Below are 24,612 nucleotides of genomic sequence, written 5' to 3'. Positions count from 1 at the left end.
GCCTCCTGACAGATGACTGGCTTTCCCTTTCCCTTTCATTGTAGTAATTTTACTTATTGTGTATAATATTAAGGCAATGACTCAAACCATCAGCTAGTAATGGACATCAAACTTTAGAAGTCATGGATATGATTATATTGTCCAGGGTCATGTAGGTTCAGAAGAGGGCTGATGTCCTCTCCAAATTCAAGTCCCCCAGTGTATCTGGCCCCCTCAATTATAACCAAGAAGAATCGAGGGCCCTTGGTAATTAAGTTTGTCCCTTTATCCATTTGCCATGGGATGAGCTCAGACCTTTAGCCTCTCCACTTAGGAAGCTCCAGGGAAAATTGCATTATACATAGCTTGGAACCTTTTCTCCATCAAGCTCCCATGGCTGGCTTCACCCAGCTCCCATGGGTACTGACTTGTCTCCAGGACTGGAGGCCAGCCTCCCTGGCACTTACAGCCTTGATGCTAAATTCCTCGTGCTTTCCAGACCCACGGCCAGTGGGATGGAGCAGACAGCAGGAAATGTGAAATGGTGCCGTGATTTTGCTTGGGCAAAAGCCCAAGCGTCCCCAGATGAGCAGTGGGGTGAACACTTCGCTGGGTAGATTGTCGGGTTCTTTGCCATCACTGGTTCCCTACTCTGTGGTTTCCGGAGATTTCTTCTGGAAAAGGAGTGCAGTTGTCAGGTAGATTTAGCAACCTCAGTCCCTGTACCCTTTTTGCTCTCTTTTCCCCACCTGGAGATGAAAAGATGCCTCCTTAAATAATGTGGCAATATCCTTTCAGGAGGCATTCAGTTGGAGGTCCTTCCCACCCAGGTAGAATGTCTATTTCTGCCCCACCTTCATAGGAGTACCCCCTCATGGCTCTGATAGTCCACTCTCCTGCCACCCATCTCGCCTCCAGCCCCCGATCCCTGAGCTGTCCTCTGCTCCTCTCCTCCTTCATGCTCTCCTGTCTCAAATCCTGAAACCCTAATCCTGTTAGTGCGCTGTGTTCCAGGGCTCGGCATCTTGATGGGGGTAACATGATCCTGCAGTAAATCTAATGGGCCCCCCAAGGCACACACAGATGGGGATGTGCACATACTACCCACCTCCACCCCTCACCCCCAGAAAAAAAATTGGCTTTCCTTGCCCTACACCCCACAACAAGCTCCTGCCCTTCTGTCTCCTCCTTCACCTCAGCAACACTGCCTGATGATAAAAACAGCCCTAAAGTAAAGAGGAGATAGGAGGGCATCGTGGTGGTAAATGAGCATTTGGTGGTGGGGGAATTTCTTTGCCCTACCCCCATCCCTTCCCACCCTTAAATTCTCTTTCTCGGTGTCTCTCATAGATATATATTTATACAGGAGAGAGACATCCCTTCTGATTCTGTATCTGGCTAAGTTCCCACATTCACTAGAATGAAAGCAGCTTTAAAAAAAAAATTTATAGTCTTTAAGGAAGAGTTTTAAGAGAGAAATGTCAGGACCAAGATTTACAAACAGGAAAAAAAAAGTCCATTACCTTAACATCATTTTCCCCAAGTGCAGCAGGCCCCCATCCCCACCCCTACCCTTGCCTGTTTGGTGCAACAAATTAATTAAGCAGGATGGTATTCATTGATTAACCATTTATTTCTCCGTGCAGCCCTGATGGCTGACTTTAGAGAAAATGCAAGGGAGAGTGGGTGGGAGAGGGAGGACCAGCCCTTGGTCCTGAGTGAGGATGGGTCAGTATGGTGGTTCCTGAGAAGAATGTTTAAAAGGTGCTCCTGTTTTCCCCCGTCTCTGCCCTCCATTCCTGCCACCTCTCTTCTCTGCTGGCTTTGCTCTGCTCCTTGAGAGTCTTTGCCAAGTAGATTGCAAAGGAAAACTTTGGATGCAATGAAATATTTATTAGTGAAGAGAAATATTTATTTTTTGAAAAAGCAAGGAAGGAGAAAAAGATCTCCTGCATGGTTTCTACCCCAGGGCTCCAGCACTGTGTTGTCTTTGAACAATTTTCTGCTCATTGTGCAGTTCCTGGAGCCAGTTGTGTTCACTTTACAGCAAAATAGAAGTTAATTGTAGGTCACACTGTAGGTAATGAAGGGACGGGCATGCGCAGACGGCACAAAGGAAGCCCAGTCAGGTGGGAGGCAGCGCACAGAATGAGGGTCTGCGTCTGTGGACCCAAGGCCTGCCTGACGGAGGCAGGGGAGGCTGCCAGGAGCACCGGGGCCCTGTGCTTCGGCTCTCCGCCAAGAGGCTCAAAGACTGTTGGGTGTCTGCACTGGCCTGGGCACCCGGACGTTGATGGCAGAGATGCCCAGCGTATGGGACAGAGATTCAGGGCTGGCAGAGAATCCACCCTCAGAGAGGACTCCCAGGTAGGCAATGAAACAGTGACTGTTCTCAGTGGTGCCTGAGAACATCACTGCATGTTCTTCAAAGAGATCTTTGGGAGGGGTCAGCAGGAAGTGGTGGCTATGACTAGAAATGGGGTGAAAGACAAAGAGCAGATGACCTCAAAAACCAAACGTGATGCTTTCTGGCTAGATGTTTCTTATTAGAGTATAAATATATCTACATACATATATATATATATATGTATATACACACACACACATATATACTTTTCTTTTTTGTATAGTCCATGCCTTATGAGCTCACAGACATGGTCAAAACAAACATGTTGTTTCCTTTTCCTGGGTGGGGGAAGAGTGATTTGTGGATAATAACCAAACTGGGATATTGGATGGCAGCCAATTTAATTGGCAGATGCCCCCCTCTCCCAGAGGTGCAAATCAAAAAATCCATGAAGTGCTGCCGGTTTCAGATTCTGTCTTACTGAAAATAAACCAAAGGTCTCCAGAATCAATTGGCAAGTGTTGGATTATGTTCGGAATTCAGCAAGGCACCAAATGGATTATCTAAACCACTTCGTGTCCTGAATTGTTTTTCAAACTTGGTTTACAGAAGTGCACTTGAAGAAATCTTTATATTCAACGTAGCTTTATATATATATATATATATATATATATATACACACACACACACACACATATATATATACACACACACACACATGCATTAGTAATTACAACATAATCAATGCTATCCCACCTCTTTAGAAAGCTAGGATCACCTTGAACACACTTCTGGTTTTCCTTTGGGTGGGAAAGCAACCATATTCACTTTTTTTTTTAGTTAACAAAAACATATACCATCTGTGACATCCAGCTTTTAAAGCAGATGTTAAAATGTGATCATCACATTTTATATACATCTATCTGGGTGTGCCATACGCTGACAAGTCACTGAGTTTTCTCAGCAATGTGGACTCCTCACTGTGAAGTGATGGCCTGAAAATTCTTGTCCTCAAGGCGGGACTTGAGAGTTAATGGCTGTGAAGGCTTGAACTTTCCCAGTTAAACAGAGACCTATTTGTTACTTGTGCTGTAGCTTCCCGTCTAACATCTGTCCTGGCTGTGGTGCTGGCATTAGAGCCAGCGGGGAGGGCTGGCTGGTAAAGTTCAGTGTCTATTTGCAAGCCTGCTATCTACTTTATTTTCCTGAAGGAGAAATCAAGGTATCTAAGGTTTATTGATTTGCCTATAGTGATTCAGTGAGTCGGCGGGGAATAGGGAGTGAAACCAATTTCCTGGCATCATTTCCCAAGCACGCCAACTCCTTACCTTGCAGTGCCTCGACTGGAAGCCAAGAATCCATCTCAGAGAATTTGATCAGAAAACATATGAAGGGTGATTCTGAAACCACAGAAGCATTGAGAAAGTCATAAAGATGTATAATATATGATAGCATTTACCAGCTATAAATAGGGCCGTGCAGGGAGAAAAATAGAGTCCTTATAAATCCATTGGGTCTGGAGAAATAGAAACTGCTTAATGTTTCATTAAAAATGGATTTTCATAAATTGCACTTTGATATCTTTGGGCACAAGACAATATGTGAGGACTAAGGTGTTGTTATTTATTATTCTTCATTTATTAATAATTTGAACTGTTATTGAACCAAAACATCAACAAGGTATATTCTCCCTCTGAGTGGAGCAGTCACTAGGTATTCTGAGTCTGAGCACTATTTGAAGGGTATGAAAATCCACAGCATTTGTCCACAAAAGCACTTAGGCTACAAGGGACAGTGGTAACTAAAATGCCCTGTTATAAAGTGGACACTCCTAGGGCAGTTCTAAATGAGAAACTCTTGTGAAGCAAGCCTTAGAATCTGGGGGCCAGAAGGGACTCTACAGATCAATTCATACAATCTCCTCATTTAACAGAGAAGGAAATGGAGGCCTGGGGGAGGTAGAGATATTTGCCCACAGTCAGGGCTTCCCTGGTGGCTCAGACGGTAAAGAATCTGCCTGCAATGCGGGTGACCTAGGTTTGACCCGGGGTTGGAAAGATCCCCTGGAGGAAGGCATGGCAACCCACTCCAGTGTTCTTGCCTGGAGAATCCCCGGGGACAGAGGAGCCTGGCCGGCTACAGTCCTTAGGGTCGCAAAGAGCTGGACACGACTGAGTGAGGAAGCACAGCAGGAACTAATTAACAACAGAGTCTGGCTCCTGGTTCAGTAGTGTTTGAACTTTTTTCTACTACGCCCACCTCAGAGTAACAGGTATATAAAAAAGTTTATTAAAATAAGATGGTATTGGGGACTTCTCTGGAGGTCCGAGGAGGAGGAAATGGCAACCCACTTCAGTATTCTTGCCTGGGTCACCCCCAGGGACAGAGGAGCCTGGGGAGCTACAGTCCGTGGGGTCACAGAGTCAGACCCCACTGAGCGACTGAGCACAACCACACATTGGCGATCCAGAGGTTAAGACTTCTCCTTCCAGTGCAGGGCTGCATGTTCGATCCCCGGCTGGGGAGCTCGGATCCCACCTACCTCATGGCCAAAATACCAAAACATAAAACAGAAGCAGTATTGTAACACATTCAATAAAGACTTTAAAAATGGTCCACATTCCAAAAAGAGATGGTATTCCGTCAGCCAAGGGTCCCAAGAACAGAGGGTAGTTAAAAGCACAGGCTCATGGGCAAACAAGACACTGAGGAGGAACTGGGCTCAGAAACAGGATTGACTACTTGAGGTCACTTTGAAAGAGCCTTCGTTTGGTTCAGGGGTGGGAGAAGAGTGAGCAATAGCAGAAGGAAGGTCAATTAGAGAATCAACGAGGTGTCCTCAGGTAGATACACCATGTGCCTGCCTCCCTCACTGACTGATGCCACTGTGGGCCGAGATCCAGGAGGCTGACCCCAGCCTGTGGTCACACACATCCATGGGAAGAGCAGCCCCCTCCTCAGACACGTACCCACACGCGTGTGTTCCCCATGCCCACACACAGCCAGCCTCCCCAAGACAGTCCAAAGACACAGTCATTTCCTTACTGAGGAAGGAAAGAAATGGTTTCCTGGTGTTGTCTGCCCAGGCTGAGAAATGAAGGGGTCAGATAAGATAAAATTGGACATTAAAAACACATAAGACGTGCTCTGTTTCTAACCGGTGCCAGCGTGGTGTGCACGCTGCGGATTAGCAGCCGTGTTGAGGTCCAAATCCACTCAACACTCCAATTATATATTCACGTGGCAAATCAAACCCCCCACCAAGCCCTCCGCCTTGGAACTCCTTAGCGTCTCCTGATGGAGGCCGCACACAGCCACCACCATCCTCAGGGAGGAGGTCAGTAGTGGGGCCCCCCACTGCTCACAGCACCCGTCCGAAATAAGCAGAGTCCTAGCCTTTGCTTCTGCCCTGCCAAAACAAAACAAAAAAACAGACAAGGAGCCGCTGCCTCATGCTGAATTCTAGGAGAACTGATTCATCTCCTTCCCTTGGACTCAGTTCCTCCATCTCTTTCCCCAGAGCGGCAAGGAAGCCAAGGAGGGGGCATGGCGGGGCCTGGGCTGTCCGGCCTCCTGGCCCTCCTCCTGGCGGTTCCTTCCCCAAGATTAGATCACGGAGGTTCAGGCACCTCCTTCTTCCTGTCGGCCTTCTCCCAAGTGTCTGGCTCCAACTTCTTTCCTTCTGCTTTTGTGGCCCGTTTTCTTCGTCTTCTCGCTCTTCTTTGTCCTCAATCACAATGAGGGAAACAGCCAAACTGAAGCTGGGAGGGATGCGTGCGGCCGTCTGTCCTGCTTTGGTGCTCCCGGCAGTCAGCGAAGCGGCAGAGGAGGAAACTGGCGGCCTGGGGCCCAGAGCGGAGGCTCCCCAGGGGAGGAGAGCGAACAGCCAGGCTGGAGGGGGGAGCTCCCCTGGAATAGGTGGGCTCAGGACCAGGAACAAGGGGTTTCAGCACATACAGTGGTCCTCTGAATGCTGTTTCGTCTTCTGTTTCCCTCCATTTCTCTTCAACAGGCCACATCCCCTCATTTGGTTGCAAGAGCTATGATGGCTCTTAGCCTTCACCGGCACCATCGGTGGGAGCTATTAATGGCTCTGACGTTTGACCTTTAGCAAGTGGGAAATACAGAAGGTTCAAGGTTGCCAAATGGCAGAGTTCCTAGTTACAGTTCCTAAGGAAGCCAGGACCACGTTGTTAATTAGCTCTAAGCCTTGGTGCTGCTATTCACTGTTTCCCAGAGCCTTCTACGTTGGGATTAGAATCAGTGGGAGCACACCACTCAATAGCAGCTCTCCCTCCATCCCACCCATGCTTGGGGATCTCAAGGCTCCTAACACCGACATAAACACTGCACGTGTAAGCGAGACGAGAATCAAGGGAGACAACCACAAGCCTGCAGCCTAAAAATGTGGCAAGGACTTGGGATCCAGACAGACATCTCTGAGCCTCAGTTTTTCCATCAACAAAGTGGAAATAATAGCACTTACTTCCTGGGATGTTTTTTAGGCCTGATTGTGTTTACACAGCATCTGGCTCAGTGGCATTCCAACATACAAGTTTCCCCATTCCCCTTGTCCAAAGCCTATCCGTGCCCAGACGTCTCATGTGTTATAGGTGTCATAAGCTGAAGGAGCTGGTCCCCCTACCCAAGAGGAATGGCTAGTTGTTGCACAGTTGGCTGTGAATGGATTTACAGTCACTTGGTTGGTAGAGCTGTGACAGGTATGATCTAGGAGTGGTGGTTAGTGGTCTTTCCCTCCACTCTTATCGAGGGAAACCGGGAGAAACTCATGTCCACTTGTTCCAGCTCCTCTTTTTTTCTTTTTTGTAATGGAGAGCACAAAAAAGCATAAGGTCCATGTGGCAGTTATTGATCTGGGCCATCTGGTAAGCTCGGACTTGCTCCTACCATTTTGGATCAGAAGCTACTCGGAACGGCCATTCTTACCATAAGAGATGCATCAGTCAGATGGGGATGGGGTGGATTTCATTACAGGGCGGAGACTGCAGTGAGAGGAAGCCAGAGCAGGACTCCGAGGGTTTGCCTGCAACAAAGACCAGAAAGAACCAAGAAAGTGTTGATTGACATAGGGGCACCGGGGTAGACAGTGCCCCCATTTTCTCACCCATCTATGGAGCAGGGAGACCTCTAAGTAACTAACAAAAACAATCGTGATGCACTTTCTGATGATAAAATACCCTGCAGATCTTTATGCTGAAACCTGAGTAAGCGGGAAAGTGAAGTTCAAGCTAGGGAGAGAGGTCCACAAGCCCTAAAAGATGACTTTGTCGTTCCATTTTTATTCCCCTTCTCTCTTGGCTTCTGAAAATGTTTTCCTCTTCACGGTGCCTTCCTCTGCTTGCTCTCAGGCCCAGAGGCAAAATTTTTTCTTGCCTCCAAAAGTATTTGTGAAGACCATGTATTGTTTTCAAGTTAGAGCAGTGTGAGAAATTACCTTTGTTTTTTTTTTCCCCCCACGGCATTTCTAAAACAGCCCCAGACTACAAACCCACTGATTATTTTTAAGCTTATGGGAAATAACATTGAACAGAGCTGACCCCACTCCGTCAAAGACTGCCTGGCTCAACTACACACAGGGATTTCAATAACATGGACTGGCATGTGATGTTACAGGTCTTCCAAGCCAACAACGATGCCACGGAGGTGGTTCTGAACAAGCTGCACTCGCCGCTGCTGACACGCTTCATCAGGGTCCGCCCGCAGACCTGGCACACGGGCATCGCCCTCCGCCTGGAACTCTTCGGCTGCCGCGTCACAGGTGAAGTGGGGTCTCTGTGAGGCTGGAGAGCGAACTGAGTCCTGGGCTCTGCTCCCGCTTCCAGCCCTGTGCTAACAGCATGGTTGCTGCACGTGGCCTTCACAAGAGACTCGATTTTACCTGTGTGGGTCTTGAATGCACACGAAGTCTGGCCCCTGCCTTACTGGGTACCATGTCTTCAGGCAACCTCCACTCTCTAAATGGCTGCATGAATACTTATAGAAGGCCCCCTGTGTGCCAGACCCCACGCTGGGAGCTGGAGATGAAAAAGAGACGGGAATGAGCAGATAGGGTCCCTGGCATGGCAGAGCGTTCGGGCTGGGGGGCAAGACAGATAATAAACAAATGTAAGTATGGGGATAACTTTGTGAAGGAAGAGGAAGAGGTGCTCTGAGAGTTACTGAAGGGACCTCTTGAAACATTGGTCAAAAGTTTGGGGACAGCCTGTCTAAGGATGTGACACTTAAAGGTCTGGGCTGAGTGAAGGGTGGTCTGATGGTGACTCAGGGGAACAGCATTTTGGGTAGAGGGAACAGCAAGTGAGAAGGATGCAAGGCAGAAAAGAGCTGTGATGATACATATGGAAGTAAAGACCTAACCCCACGAAGGGTTCCATCTAGATGGGCAAACAATCACCCAGCTTACGATTCAATGCTCAGCACAGCTCCCCTATGCTCACCACCCCCGGGAGGGTTAGTGGGGACTGTCACCAACAAGGATGTGAGAGCCCTTGGCTAACAGCGTAAGATGCTCAGCCATGCCAGGCACTGTGCTTTTCATACAATAACTAACGGAATCAGTAACTGACTTTTATATAGTAACTAATGGAATCCTTGCAACAACCCCCAAGAAGTAAGTACTACTGCTAATCCTCCTTTAGGCCTAGGGAAACTGAAGCACAGAACACTTCAATCATTTTCCCAAAGTCACACAGCTAGTAAGTGACAAAGCAAATGTGAATCCAGGCAGTCTGGTGCCCAGCCATGCTCTTAACCACAGTGCTATCTTACCTTGAAATGCAGAGAAGTCAGTGCTGACTTAAAGTGTTTGCCAGTCAGGTTCTTTGACAGCTCCCTGCTGATGAGGGTGGTCCCAGTTAATAGGGTACCAGCCTGACCTCTTGTATCTTCCTCCTTCTCTGCAGACGCCCCTTGCTCCAACATGCTGGGGATGCTCTCGGGGCTCATCGCCGACTCCCAGATCTCTGCCTCCTCCACCCGTGAGTACCTCTGGAGCCCCAGTGCAGCCCGCCTGGTCAGCAGCCGCTCAGGCTGGTTCCCTCGGATCCCTCAGGCCCAGCCAGGCGAGGAGTGGCTCCAGGTGGACCTGGGATCGCCCAAGACCGTGAAAGGCGTCATCATCCAGGGGGCCCGTGGAGGAGATAGCATCACTGCGGTGGAAGCCAGGGCGTTTGTGCGCAAGTTCAAAGTCTCCTACAGCCTCAATGGCAAAGACTGGGAACACATCCAAGACCCCCGGACCCAGCAGCCAAAGGTAAGATATTCCCAGAGGACTCCCTAACCTTGCCCCACAAAGGGAGGTTGATCTGGGGCAGGCTGGGGTGTCAGATTTCCCATCTAGATGGTCATCACCAACTCCCATGAGCCAGTCAAACAAATGTTAACTGAAGGATACTTTGTGCCAGACCCTCTGCTAAATGCCTTTTAATCCTTACAACAGGCTTCCCTAGTGGCTCAGACGGTAAAGAACCGGCCTGCCAGTGCAGGAGACATGGGTTCTAACCCTGGGTCGGGAATACCCTCTGGAGGAGGAAAATGGCAACCCACTCCAGTATTCTTTCCTGGAACATCCCATGTACAGAGGAGCCTGAGGGGTTACAGTCCATAGGATCACAAAGAGTCAGACACGACTGAGCAACTAAACAATGAAAATCTTTATAACATTTCTAGAAGGTAGATCTTATGGTCCCTCCCATTTCAGAGATGACAAAACTGAGGCTTGATGTCATGTCCAGGGTCACACAGTACTTGTGGTAGAGCCATGATCCAGAGCACGAACACCTAACCACTACTCCATACCACCTTGCTAGTAACTTGGACACTCTTAATACCCTCTTTCAGATAAAGTTTCCTTGGAACTGGCCAGATATTCAAAGGGGATGTGGTTCTTGGAGGCTCAACTATAGAAACTTAGGGAATGACTTCCAAAAACAACTGTGTGTTTCTGAGTGTTGCTGAATTTTTTATTTTGCTGGGCTTGACTGCTTAGATCTTTCCCGCCTCTCACAGGGAGACTGGAAAGAGGCAAATGAGACTAACTCCAGAAGTGCAGGCCAGCGTCGCCCACTCTGTCCTGCCATTGCAGGGGTAAAGGTCAGCCCTGAACAGGGGGCACCAGGGGGCTCCAGGAAAGGGAGGGATGTCATGCCCCTGTCCCTCTCCACGTGAATCTCCCAGTCAGCCTGGGGCACCAGTCCTCAATGCTAAGTTAACTCTTCATTTTTTGCAGAAGATCAAGGCCTCTAGAAAGGAAGGGGTATCACATGTCTCTGTTCGGCCCCCTTTACTAAGCCAACGTTTCCATTCTTAACGCAGAGGCAAGCGCTGGGCTGGAGGTTTTGCAATGCTAATGTAAACTCCCAACTCCTGATTCCAGTGACTTGAAAGGGCTCGGGTCTTGATAACTGGAACCTTCAGTGGATGGAACACAAGAGTTGGACCACAGGCTCCCTCCCCCAGGGACAGCTGACCTTGAGTCTTCTTAACCATTCTGAGGGCCTGGGAAAGGAGATGATCTTAGCCAGGCTCAGAGCCTGCTCTCCCCATGACAGTGCCCAGCTTTTGGAATTGTGGGCCTTCCGCCACATTCCTGGATGCAGATCAGGCACAGCCCCTGGCACACCTGTGCACCGCCTTTCCTGAGTCACTGGTTCGCAGGCGTGCTCTGGGTTGGGTTCCCCACGTGACTCGAGCCAGGGCAAGCCCAGCGGTCATCAGCTTCATGTAGTGTGGCTTCAGGTGAGGTTTATTTTGACAGAATGTCTTCTACTAAACCAAGGTGGGGGAACACAGTCTCAGACTGTCAACATGTGCCCAGCAGAAATAGTCATCAGCCTAGAGAAAGGATGGTCACTTTCCCTTCAGCCTCTCGGTGACCTGGAACTTTCTAAGTCGAAATTGTCAAGCTGGGAGTTTCTAAATCTAGACTCTTAAGCATCAGGGAAAGAACTTCTTTTTCTAATAAATGGAGAACTTCAGAACAGGCAAGACAGTCTGCATGCCCTTTCCTCCTCCCCAGCCAAGTACAGCTTCAGACTCACTCAGAGCCAAATTCTGCATTTTCAGTTTCACTCCCAGAATAGAGAACAGAACCCAACCACTGCCACTTTCATCTGCTCCCTATTTGCCATGTTTCTGGGACCTCCCAAATGAATAAAAACCTTGGTCTGAGAACGGGGGTCCCTCAGACGGAAATGTGCAGCGACCATGGATTAACTCTGAAGCAGACTTCCAGCCGGACGTAAGGGGTGGGGCGGGATGGGGGAGGAAGGAGCAGAAGGGAGTGGTGAAGAGGCGTCCACCCAGGAAGGGCTGAGTGGCCTTGTCTCCCCTGCAGCTGTTTGAAGGAAACATGCACTATGACACCCCTGACATTCGGAGGTTCGACCCTGTCCTGGCGCAGTACGTGCGGGTGTACCCAGAGAGGTGGTCGCCCGCAGGCATTGGGATGCGACTGGAGGTGCTGGGCTGTGATTGGACAGGTAAGGCCCCCTTTCCACTTCAGGTCTCGCTCACACGGTCTCCTGACCCCGGCTTCCTGGGACGGCCCGGGAGGAGGTCAGACTACGATGGGGACAGGCAGAGAGGCAGCCATCCCTGGTGACGCCCCATCAGTTCACAGCCCCACTCCCCACCTCCTGCCCTGCGCCCCACCTTATTCGACCTCAAACCACGGGCCCTGCCACCTCTGGACTTGGGACAGTTTCTCAAGGGATGTGCTCTGTCGATTTTAGAGGATCGTTTCAGTCCTCCACCCCAAGTCTCAAAAACAAATCGTAACCACACACCACCCACCCAAATTCAATTAGACCCTGACTCTTCAGGCCGGAGGGCTGTGGCTGTTGATTTAGGGAAGGGGGGGGAACAAAAAAACCTTGCTCATGATAATAAAGTAATCGGTTTATGTCTGAATCTGGCCTCCAGATGTCAGTGGCTAAGAGACTTCATTTTCATTTCGAAGCTACATCTGTAAAAGGCATTTATTTGCTCGGGAGGGACCCTGTTGCGGGGGAGCTGCTAGGAACCCGCCTTCTTCCCCTTGTGCGGCAGAAGCCTGGCTGGGTCCCGCCTCCACCCAGCAGTGGCCCGGGAGCATCTCCAGAGTCTCCTGAACAGGATGAGGCCCACTGATCACGGCCACCCTCCCTGTTCCCTGGGAAGCACCCCATCCATCCTTCCGAGTAGGGCCTCCCTCCTCTGCAGGCCACCGCCCTCCTCCCGGGCAGAGCTGGCACGGATCTCAGCTAAGCCAGAGTTGAGCTGGCGCGCCAAGCCAGAGACAGCAGGAGCTGCAGGCAGGACCGGGCCCCAGGTATCTCCATTTTCCTGTCTGTAAGGTACCTGTCAGCAGCTCACCCAGCAGGGGAAGGTGAAGGATTAATAAGGGCATGTCGGAGAAGTGCTTTTGGCTCCCGGGGAGAAAAATGCTGCCTGTGTGCTGTTGCCGTGGCGCCCAGGAGGTGTCCCGTTGAGGCGTGCTGGCTGGGAATCCGGCCGAATTAGCCTTTCTCACCTCCGGATGGAAGGCAGCCCGGGTGAACGCATTCTAGTGGGAAGACACTTTACTCCCCGTCATGAAGGAGTGAGGCCAGGTTCCCTGCAGCCTGCTGGGTGCGCCTCACCTGTCCTCTTGCAGCCACTGAAATCGGTCCTCCAGCAGTGACCCAAGCTGGCTGCTTCTGGCCAGCATCAGAGCATTAGAGGTACAGAGGACCCGAGGGCTGCAAGGCCAGTGACTTTCAAGCGTTTCTGACCATCATCTGCAATTTAAAATAAATTTGTATCATGACCCACTTGACTTACAAGCGTGAGTACACACACACAGGCACACACTACCACATGTGTGCATATGGAATATAGAATATCATTAACATAGCCTGGACTCTAGGGACAGATTGCCAAGTTCAAGTCCGGCCTCTGCTGATCTCGGTTTTCTCAGCTGAAGAACGGCGGTGACTGTAGCATATCTACACCCCTCATGGTTGTCATGAGGATTCAATAAAATAATAAAGTACTTAGCCTACTGCCTGGCACCTGATAAACTTGTTATAAGAAGTAAATGTGATTGAAACAAAAGTTCCCAAAGCAGTGCTAACACATGAGTACACTCTGAAATATCATAGTCCCTCGGAGTCCCTATTTTAAAATGCTAGTCCTACCCACGAAATTGATCCATAACCTGTTAACAGGGTGACGTACAGCTTGAAAAAGATCACCGATCTAGGAGGGGGAAACTGAGTCCCAGGGAGAAGAGCCACTTGCTAGAGGCCACTCAGCTAGCTGAGAGCTGACTCATACTCTACTCCTGTCCCGGTACCCCCGTGCCATGCCTCTCCCGAGCTGGCCCGGCTTTATGACCGACTGAACAACCGCTAATGGCCTTACTACCCCTCCCAAGCTGGCCCAGATGACACTGGAGATGGTCAGCAACAGGTTTCTCATTTCAAAGTCATCCTGGCCATTCTTTGGAAGATCAGAGTAGGACCTCGACACCCTCCGCCCAGCCTCCTTCCCTTTGAAGTCTCTGACATCTGGTTTCAATTGCCGGGGAGCGTAACGTGATGGGCAGTTACCTCTGAGTGTCCAGTACAAACACAGTGGACACGGGGGCCGCTGTCATCCCCTCACTTTCATTCATGTGTCCTGCCCTCTCATAGCCTAGCCCGCCCCCCTTGCCACTGGATTTAACATTTTACATCTCTGCCAAAAGCTCACCCACTCTAACATTTCCTGGAATCGCTCTCCCAGGCCTTATGGCTTTCTGCTTTTCACATTTCCATTCATTTCTGCGATTCACCTTTGTTCCCTTCTTCCTTCCCACCCCAAAAGGATAACAGGGAATAGAATGGGCTGGGTTGAGTTGCTGCAGCTAAATAATTTGACAGGGCTACTTCACCTGTTCACTTGTTTGTGTTTCCAATGATTACTTCTAGCCTTGCTGCCGCTAGATGCTCTACAATGGTGTTGGAGATTCTGTGACACGGTGACAAATTTGAACTTACAAATTAGGACGCTCTGAGGTTGTTTGCTATTTACTGTGAGTGAGAGGCAGACATGGCAAAAGGAAGTATGAAAGGTTATATGCTCATAGTATTTAATAGCAGAAAGATGGGAAGTCGACCGTGAAAAAGCTATTCAGCGCGTTTAGTGATTTCCTTCAGCTCCCGGCTTTATTAAATGGTATCCTGAAGGGTGCTGACAAAGATGCCTAATTACATACAGTAGCACACAAAAAAAAACATATATAGAAATGGTAGGAGCCATGCACAGGCTTTTTGGGGAGTCTTATGGGAGGCCAGCCCCGGGATGAAGACCCCACCTCACAACACGCAGACTTAAACATCGGTTTCCAGCATTCCTTGGGGCCCCACCTAGCACCTGACTCATGCTTTCATTCACTTCACGAACGGTTGCTGAATGAATGACTGGCAGCAACAAATAAACAAGTGAATGGATGGTGAATGAATCACCTAGAGCCGAGGGCAGAACTGACTGCCTTCAGCCAGGTTTGCCCAGCCAGGTTTGGTTGCCTGCTCCTCATATTTTGAATCAGTTACCAACATTGACAAGTCTGAAGATTTTCCCTGGGGTTGGTGTAAGGTACAGTTCCGGCGAGGCAGAAAAGGAAAGATGACCTCAACAGAAGTAGATTACCTTTATTCAGGCAAGGAGGAGAGACAGTCAGCCTGATGACCAGGCTGAGTGCTGAGAGGGATCAGGGAGGCTTCATACTTACAGGGAGGTTTGTGGAAGCAGCGGGATATTTTGAGTATTCTTTTGTTGAGATGACATTTGTAGTTGGGCAGGGGGTGATAAGTCTTCTGGGTGGGTGTAGGGGGTGGTAGGTTTCCGGACAGGGGCTGATAAGTCCCAGATAGATGCAACCAGCCTGGAGCATCAGGGTGGAACTAAAGTTATACTTTGTTTTCTCTGAAGTCAGATGATTCAGCAAGGGGCCTTTGAGACTGTTGTTCTCTTTTCTAGGCCCAAAAGACTCCTTCAGTTGGTTTTTTTTTTTTTTTTTTGCTTCATGTGTGGGAAGAGACATCTTTTTGCAAGATCTGGCCACACTGGCCACCTCCCTACTTGGGGCCATCATGGTGGTGGCTGCCTTTACAACCCGCATGTGGCGTTCCTCTACCACCTCCCCTGCAGCCCTTTACCCTCCCCGCCCCCCAGCGGGCCATCCCCCTCTTACAAAAGTGGTTTGTATCCTAGAAGCATTTGTACTTGCCACACCCTGACCTAAAGGCACAGCCCTGAATGCTTTCCACTGAATGGAGTCTGAGTCCCTTGGAGCCCTATTCTTTTCCATTCAGCTTTGTGCGAACAGGAACAGTGTGTGGGGTCCCACCTCCCAGTGGCTTTGCTCTGACTTCAGCCCTTGTGCTTCTGATGATCCTGTAACAGATGGTTAGCTTTGGTTCAAAAAAAAGCGCCATCTGACCCAGAGAAGGTAGAGATGAGAAGGCCTGTTCCGTGTGCTGGCTGGGCCGAGCCAGGGCCACTCCGGTGGCCACACGAGGGTCTGTGCACGGACAGGTGTCTCCCGCAGGGTGGAGCTCACTGTGTTAAGCCAGACTTTTTTCAAAACCACTTTTGATAGATGTCGTTCACTACATGTGTCACCCATACTTGTGTCTTTAAGTGATCTTTTTTTTTTTTTTTTTTTTTTACATTTTTGGCCGTGCCACGTGGCATGTGGGATCTTCCCCAACCAGGAATTGAACCCACATTTCCTGCACTGGAAGCGTGGAGTCTTAACCACAGTCCAGTGTCTTAAACAGAACACCCAGGGCATGGTTGAGTCCCGCCTGGGGTCCGTGTCACCCACACTCATTACGGCCTGGCATGGCCTTTTGTGTTGGCCTCAGACCCTCTGCAGTGGAGTGAACAGGTAGGTTTGTGTTCATCCCTCTGTCTTGGCTGTGTCTACAGCTAGGGACCATTCTTCTTAACACAGGTTATGGTTTTGACTTCACCACAGCACACAAAAGTGACTTCATGTGTGTGTGTGTCCATCTTGGCTTTCCTTTCTCCTTCCATCTTGAAAGGCCCACCCTTGGAGGAGAGACTTAATATTTGCCATCTTCCTCCTGCTGCGTGTGACACAGGCTGCTGCCTGAAGGATTCACTCCCGTACTTTGCCTCTCTGCAGACTCAAAGCCCACAGTTGAGACACTGGGACCCACCGTGAAGAGTGAAGAGACCACCACCCCATACCCCATTGACGAGGAGACCACGGACTGTGGGGAGAACTGCAGCTTTGAGGATGGTGAGGATGGGGTGGTGGTTGTGTTTCATCTGGGGTGGCATGGGTGCTGGCCAGGCACAGTGGAGGCTGGTCCATGGCTGGGGCCAGGAACTGGGGGTCCCTTGGTCAGAGGTCAGGAAGGTGTGGTACTTAGGGGCTTGGGGCAGTGGCAATTTACAACCTATCTAGAAGGATTCAGATAATGGAAACACCAGTACACTGTTCATCAGCTGAAATAAGAGCCCATCCAAGGAGAGCTCCATTGAGAAGTCTTCTTTCCGAGCCCTCACTTGCTATCTTTGGAATCCACAACCATGATTGCTGTGTCCACAGCACAGTCAAAGGGAGATCTGGCTGTCGGCTGGGTGACTTGGTCAGTGGAACACACTAGTTGGGTTAACTCAGCAGTTAACCGTGACTTACGCATTTCCCTCTGTTTTCACCATCACTGGTAGAGAAGGCATGACAGTTATGACTCTAAGAGTGGACACTGCATTTTCCACAAGGCGAGTGAGGTCAGTGACAAAGGCAGAATTTCGAAAAGTCACTTCAGTTGTCCCTCAACGCTCAGGGCCTCTTCATTTCCCATCAACCTCATCACATGGGAAATCTATATCATTTTCATTTTCTCTCCTAAGCATATCCAACTCAGATTAAAAAAAAAACAATAATTGGCAGAGCCCAAGAAGGACATCACATTTTAAATCTTCCTGCTAAGGCCGCAGAATATGAGGACATTCCTAACAAACCACAAATTTTGGAACACCTGGCATTTTTGACTAGGATTAAATGCTTGACAGCCTCAATTTACAGTAAATTGCTGATCATTATTAACTGTTCATTGAACCAAATGAGGGAAGATTGGTGAAGAGGCTGGGGAAGTGATGGAGACATAAAAACCTAGCACCCAGTCAGTGGATAGATGGATGATAAAGTCTACGGAACCCATGCCCTTAATCACTGGACAGTATGAGGAACTGTGCTGATGGGGTAGACAGCTCCCAAAAATGGCTACAAAGAAGAATGGGAGGAGAGCCAAAAATACATGCTGAAGTTGTATGACTGCAAAATGATAATTTAATGCATATGCTTTTAGGAATGCGCTTTTGTATATTGCGTGGGCTGAGGCGGGGGAACACTCTTGGTCAGGGATAGTTGAATTCAGAATTCTGACATTTTAATGAACTTGTTTTTGTTTTATGAAGAGGAGAAAGAGACTTGGAGAATCTTCCAAGACATGTTTGAAAGAGTTTGAGAGCCAAAAGGGGAATGCATTCATTTACTGTGTTGGTGTTGGATTAGCAGAGTTAGCTTGGTGGAGGGCAAAAGGAAGGTTTTTATCTAAATGCCAATCCAAAGGAAAATTTAAGAGTTCTGTTGCAAATCAGAAGTTTAATATAATTTGCCCGCTTATAGTGTGGTTTGTCTCATTTGGGGTTTCTTTAGTGGTTCCTCCCTTCTCTCCCTCTCTCTTTTTTCTTTAGCGAAAGATCTCTTTGTGGAATTGGGTTCCTGAGATACAGTATGCATATAAACATTTGAGAGGAATTATGCTATATTGAATTACTCCATACTTTTGAATGGAAAAATAGAAATTTAGAAGTTGTCGGGAGAAGGGGATGGTGAGGGCGAAGGGCTGACTTTTCCAAGCCACAGGTTGATGTTGCAGTAATAGATTCCATGTGTTTGTTCTCATGCTGACTTTGGCCACGGATGGGCAAATATTAAATATTCTTTCTTGGGAAGGGGAAGAGGCGAGCGGGACCCAGTGACAATCTGCCGTGTGCCCCCAGGCCAGCAGGGCCCTCCCCTCAGAGGTGAGCCCTCCTCACCCTCAGGGTGGGAGCAGCTTGTTGAATCAGTCTGTTATTCCCTTTTCACTTCCTAACCTGCATTCTAGGTCTTCCCCACAGAAATTCCTCTCTGGGAAGCCTGAGAAGGGAAGTGAAAAGGCCAAAGACCCCACTTCCTCCCTGCTCCCAGCATTGAGCAGCATTTTTCCGCTGTCTCCGCAGCCAAGAGTCCTAATTTGGGTTCCCATTTCCTCTCTTCCCCCTCCACCCCCACTTCATCACATGTTTGGCACCAGCTCAGACTGGATTTTTAGAGCTGAGTGGAACCTCAAAAGAAACTCTTGGGTTCAGTCTATTCACTTAGAGGTGAACAGCCCTGCAGATGGAGACGAGCCATTGTGTGGTCTCTTCTTAGATTTCCATTCTCTGCTGCCCCTGGAATCCTGGCCTTGGGGCACTCCAAGCCATGTGAAATTATTCTTCCTCCTGACTGGCGCTGAGCTGGGTGGCAGGCTGGTCTGCCCCCACCCCCCTCGTTTTTGCCCTTAACATGCCAAGTTGCCCTCCTGGCAGCACCTCCCCTTGGGGTTTCTGAACTGACTGGTCCTCTGAAACAAGAGACCTGGCTTAGGGAGGCAAACAAGCCCTCCTTGTTTCCGAGGTCACTTTCTCCTCCCCAGCCAGCACCTCCTGCATTTCGGATTCCAGCCTCTGCGGGTGCCAGCGGGCTGCCCATCACTGCTGACAGCCAGGCTGGCAGGATCCCGCCTTGCACTGAGGCGCTGGGGAAACATTCTTCTCTGGCATTTAGCGAACAGCGATTTTCACATTTGTCTGCTCTCCAAGGTGGACAGAAGAGGCTGATTAGAGCCTGCAGCCATTTGGTGGCCTCATTTATAATTGCTGACTATGAGAAGCACTGGCAGACTTGGCTTTCATGCCTGGGAAGGATGAGACCAAAGGCTGACCCGAAAGCCAACCATCGCCAAGATGGGTTCAATGAATAAGCAAAGGGGGCCATTGCTTTCGCTGCTCTCCCCTTAGGCCCTGCCAGAGGTTTAAATAGCACCACTGTGGCTGTTCTCCCAGCCCATTTCATTTGCCTTGTTTTGGGTTTTGTTTCCCCTGTAGACAAAGATTTGCAGCTCCCTTCAGGATTCAATTGCAACTTTGATTTCCCAGAGGAGCCCTGTGGTTGGATGTACGATCACGCCAAGTGGCTCAGGAGCACCTGGGCCAGCAGTTCCAGTCCCGACGACCGGACGTTTCCAGGTAAGCCAGCCGAGAGTGACAAGTTGATAGAGGACTTCCCTGGTGGCTTAGTGGTAAAGAATCCACCTGCAGCGCAGGAGACACAGATTTGACTCCTGGGTCAGGAAGATCCCCTGGAAGGGAGGGCATGGCAACACTTTCCAGATTCTTGCCTGGAGAACCCCATGGACAGAGGAGCCTGGTGGGCTACAGTCCATGGGGTGGCCAAGAGTGGGACACACATGTAAGACCAGCCTGCACCGTGTTTTTCAGCTCTAGATTCCCTGGCGAGCTTGCTAATGACTCCCCACCATGGAGCAGTCCTCTGCTCTTTGCCCACAAACCACCAAGTCTTTGCTGACAACCTCACCCGACAGAACAGCTGGTTGGTGGTTCCCGGCCCTCTCTTGTGATTACCGGGCAGCCTGGAAGCTGGGAGGGAGGGAGAGAGGCTAAGGTAAAGAAGAAGAAAGAAAGAGCAGCTGGGAGTTCCTAGGAGAGGGCTGAGTCACTGTCCCTTTGTTCCCGTAGTCAGCGCTCACCAGCACCAGCGCGGAGCCTCTGGTCAGCTCCAACCTGGGTATTGTTCCTAAAATGGCTCATTGGGAAACTCCTGGCCTAAACTCCTTGACTGCTACTTCTGGGTATCATCACTTCTGTCGAAAACCAAGTCAAGGGCCTGAACCACTTGGCCTCTCAAAGAGCATCGCTGCCAGTCCTTGGAATATGAGGAAGCCACCCCCTTGGTCTCAAAGCCTCTCCTGACGCTGCTGACAGAGCTGTTGTTGTTGTTGTTCAGTTGCTAAGTCATGTCTGACTTTTTGCCACCCCCATGGGCTGCAGCCTGCCAGGCTCCTTATCCTCCACCATCTCCCGGCTGCTGCTGCTGCTAAGTCGCTTCAGTCATGTCTGACTCTGTGCTACCCTTAGACGGCAGCCCACCAGGCTCCTCTGTCCATGGGATTTTCCAGGCAAGAGTACTGGAGTGGGTTGCCATTGCCTTTTACCCCATCTCCAGGAGTTTGCTCAAGTTTATGCCCATTGCGTCGGTGATGCGCTCTAACCATCTCATACTCTGTCGTCCCCTTCTCCTTTGGCCTTCAATCTTTCCCAGCATCAGGGTCTTTTCCAGTGAGTCAGCTCTTCAAATCAGGTGGCCAAAGTAGAGGGAGGGGTTGTCTTTAGCCCTTCTAAGCAGGTAGAAACAAGTGTTATCCACACTCTGTACCATGGCAGGCTTTTATAGCAGTGTTCCAGTAAGGTGTAACCACCAGGATTTTTTTTTTTTTTAATCTGCTTTGTAATGCTTGCCACTCTGTGGTGTAAATCCTTCCACTGTGGTTGAACGCAAGCTACCAACATGACATCATCAGAGGCGGAGTGGAGAAGTAAGCAACACAGCCTTAGCTTTTTCCATCACGCAGATACAGTAGATATAAATAACTTCGGAATCATGTGTACCGGTAAGATGTATTAAAATAATTAGGAAGTATTGCACTTTGAGAATTTCTTTCCTTTTGTTTTCTAATATACTTGATTTCTGGGTAACTTTATATTGTTCCATTGGTAATGCTTGTGTTTCAACAACTGGCTGACAAAATTCCAGAAAATTCCACAATCGGCTCTCTCAGGCCAGTACGTAGTAGATGTTGCTCCAGCACATCACGAGTTAGCTTTCAATGCTCCTGGACCTGAGGCCCCCAAAAGAGTTTGAGAGGAAAGAGGTTAATTCTAGAAATTAGTAGATCATACGTTGCCTGCCTAGAGAAGGAAAGCGGGAGAGGCGTCCCCTTGTGCAGAGTCTCACCCGCTGCCCCTCACCCCCAGGCCTGGCCGGGGCCCCCCGCCCCAGGGGTGGCAGTGGGACAGATGCTGGGAGAGCACCACAGGCCGCCTTCTGACTCGCCCTGCACTTGCTTTCCCGGAGGGTCACGGCGTCTGCTCTGGAGAAAAACATTTTCATATTTCAAGTGTTTATCTCTTCAGCATTTGAGTGCTCAGAGAGATTAATATCTGAAGATCACCACTGCCCTGGGCAACGGGGGAGAGCACTTACCCTCGTCCCAGCCTTAATCACCCTCCCCCCTCTCGTTCACTGCAATAATGTTTAATTAATATAATGAGCCTCCTGCATGTTGGAAAAAAATACTTATTTTTATAACCCAGCCTGGATTTTTCATTTCATTTCCTCTCCTTTGAGACTTGGCCCAATTAATTGCTTGTTTTTCCCAACCCCCACTTTTTATACAAACGTAAAGGAGATTTGCAGGGTGTGTGTCTGTGTGTGTGCACATTTATAGGTGTGTATTTGTGCATTGTGTGTGTATGTTCGTGCATGTGTTTCTTTCTCGAGGTATTTGTGGTTGTGTCTGTTTGTGCATATATTATGTTTTTATGTGTCAATATTGTGTGTTTGTAAATATGGATATGCATGTGTTTGGTTTGTGTGCATGTGTAAAATGTGTGCGTATGTGTGTGTCTGTATATTTGTGTGTGAGTGTGTTTGTGGTTTATATGCGTGTGTGTGGTATGTGTGTATAAGGGTACAGCTTGGCAAAAGCGCTTTGCGTGAAGGGGTGTCGATGATACAGCAAGGGGAGATTTACCGAATCTTATTCAGCATCCATCCTCGGGTTCTTTCTAACAATTCCACCTCCTCCCTTGCACTCTTCTGAGCAGATTTTCTCTAGGAAGGCCTGAGGTCAGCCCTGTCCAGGCTCCAAGGCCGCCAATTTGCAAGTGACACTTTGGGAAGAGCGTTAAGTTACTCTGTTCGGCAAGGTTCCTCCCTGCCCTGGCCCTCACCTGATGCCCCAGTCGACCCCAGCTACTGGCTGGGGATCCTCATCCTTGCCCCTCATTCCACTTAATTCATCACAGCCTGCGGTTTGGGAGGGCTTTTCAGAGCAATCTCGAAGAGCGGGCAGCAGTCCAACCTTGGCTGGCTAGATAGGGACAGAAAGAAAATTAAGGCCATGAGGAACTGCTAGGTCTAATGTTGTTTCTCCCTTAAGAAACTGAGAAAGAAAATAACAATTTTCCTCTTCCAGAAGAATCCCTGAGGTTTGCAAAAGCGGCCCTTGGACACTGCCTCCAGAAAACCGAATCATAATATTGTCTTCAGAGCCCTCTGTCCATCCTGCGATGATTTAAAGAATTATTTGCTCTATTTCCCACTCTCCTTCTCCTTACAAAACATGACGCTGGATTCTACGCAGGAGAGAATAGAAAGCCCTTTCAGTTCAGGGTGGTCCTTTTTTCTTCTTCTTCTATTTCTTAAAAAAAAAAAACCTGGGGCCCCGAGGGGAGCAGTTGGGAGAAAGGAAACAGCTGTGCTTGGTTAGGGGCAGGGCAAATGCTGACGGGTTCAAAATCACGGGGCCTTCTAAGTCAAGCCTGAAAGCCACTGTGTCAGCCACACTTCACCCCTCCACAGAGAGGAGACCGCACCACTCTCTAAGTGTGCTGTGTGTTTTATCTCCTTGTTAGATAGGTAAACAAAAGTAATTACACTTAAGGAGGTTTCTCCATCAAGTGCAGAGGGAGAAGACAGGAAAGAAAAAAGGAAATAGCCATGTTGAAATATCATAACTGGCTATTTGATTAGAGCTGTCTGTGGAAACGACTTACATTCCTCAGATGTTTTCTGATTTCGTTCTTTTCTCTTGTTTTCTTTTCTTTTCCTTTCCTTTTAAGTAAGCAATTAGTTCGGTTCTTCTGGCTAGTGGAAAGAGTTGCTTAAGGCTGACAAGACACCCTCTGGTTTTATTCCACTGTTTTTGTTTTTCAAGATAGTCTTTCAAGACACTCAGAATTTCTTTTTTTAGCTCTTTGCTTGTGACTTAGAAGCCTGGAGCGTGTTCACAGTAGCCCCAGGGGGCCCTGTTCCGAATTCCTGGAGTGGGTTGCTGTGCCCTCCTCCAGGGGATCTTCCCGACCCAGGGATTGAACCCACATCTCTTTTGTCTCCCACTGGCTAGGTGGGTTCTTTACCACTAATGCCACCTGGGAAGCCCTCTCTGAGAAGGCACTTTGCCTTTGCCCTGTAACTGCAATGACACTGAGAATGTCTCTGCTAGTGGGAGCCACTGTATCTCCTGCAGACCTTCTCAGGTGCACTGATCAGGAACAGAATTTGGGTGCACTGGTTAGAAACAGAATTTTGAGGATGATCAGATTCAGCTCAGCAAGGAACAAGGCAGAGAGATGCTGTGGTGAACCTGTGTGTCTAGACCTGCCCTGCTTCATATGGTAGCCACTAGCCACCTGGGGCTAATTTAATTTTAATCAGAATTAAATACAGACAAAACTTCAGTTCCTCCATCATACCAGCCACATTTTAAGGGCTCAGTACCCACTCTGTGTGGGGTGGTGCAGATGGAGAACACACCAGTCATCACAGGACGCTGTCTTGGTCAGCACTACTCAAGCATCTTTTGAGATGAACACGAGGGTAACTTCCAGGGCCCTTGCTGCTGCTGCTGCTCCTTGGTTTGGTGTAAATCAAGAGGCAGATAATTAGGGGGATGTGTCTTCTCTTTGATCCCTTCATGGGAGTGTTCAATGCCTGTCACTGTGTCATTCTACCTGAGTAACACAGTTAAGTCAGCAAGTAACATAGACAGTGTCAGAACTATTCCATTCAATCAAAAAGAGTAAATACTAAGTAATAGCAATTATAGTAATAAAAATTGTTTTATTATTATTATCATCTTCAGGAATGTGACAAGGCTATGCCAGGTCAGCCTCAGCATCTTCAAGTGTGTGGTCACCCTAAATGTGTGTTCTTTGATATGTTTGTTGACCTAATGAAGTATGACTTCAGTATTACTTCATTTCAGTAACTTTAAGTCATGGAAGTAACATAAAGAAAACAGGCAAAAGCTATTGGGACTAGTTTGCCTTTCTAAAAGGACAGAGCTCTGGCTACCTAGCATTTGTATGTTTATTAGATTGAGAGACCAGAACCT

At 48.9% G+C, this 24,612-nt stretch overlaps 1 protein-coding gene across 5 annotated transcripts in view; it reads left to right on the top strand.

Annotated features, from left to right (window-relative positions):
• The window catches only part of NRP2 (neuropilin 2), a 120,063-nt gene that overhangs the window by 52,918 nt on the left and 42,533 nt on the right, over positions 1-24,612 (top strand). For all 5 annotated transcript variants that reach the window (XM_061148940.1, XM_061148941.1, XM_061148942.1 and 2 more), the window contains exons 8-12: positions 7,961-8,105; positions 9,250-9,599; positions 11,682-11,826; positions 16,503-16,619; positions 19,523-19,663. In XM_061148940.1, coding sequence (XP_061004923.1) covers positions 7,961-8,105; positions 9,250-9,599; positions 11,682-11,826; positions 16,503-16,619; positions 19,523-19,663 — 898 coding nt within the window. The remainder of the gene's footprint in view (positions 1-7,960; positions 8,106-9,249; positions 9,600-11,681; positions 11,827-16,502; positions 16,620-19,522; positions 19,664-24,612) is intronic.

The sequence above is a fragment of the Dama dama genome, chromosome 8, assembly GCF_033118175.1.
Source record: "Dama dama isolate Ldn47 chromosome 8, ASM3311817v1, whole genome shotgun sequence".
NCBI lineage: Eukaryota > Metazoa > Chordata > Mammalia > Artiodactyla > Cervidae > Dama > Dama dama.
The sequence above is the reverse complement of the archived record's forward strand: the minus strand, read 5'-3'. Positions and strand labels throughout refer to the sequence as shown.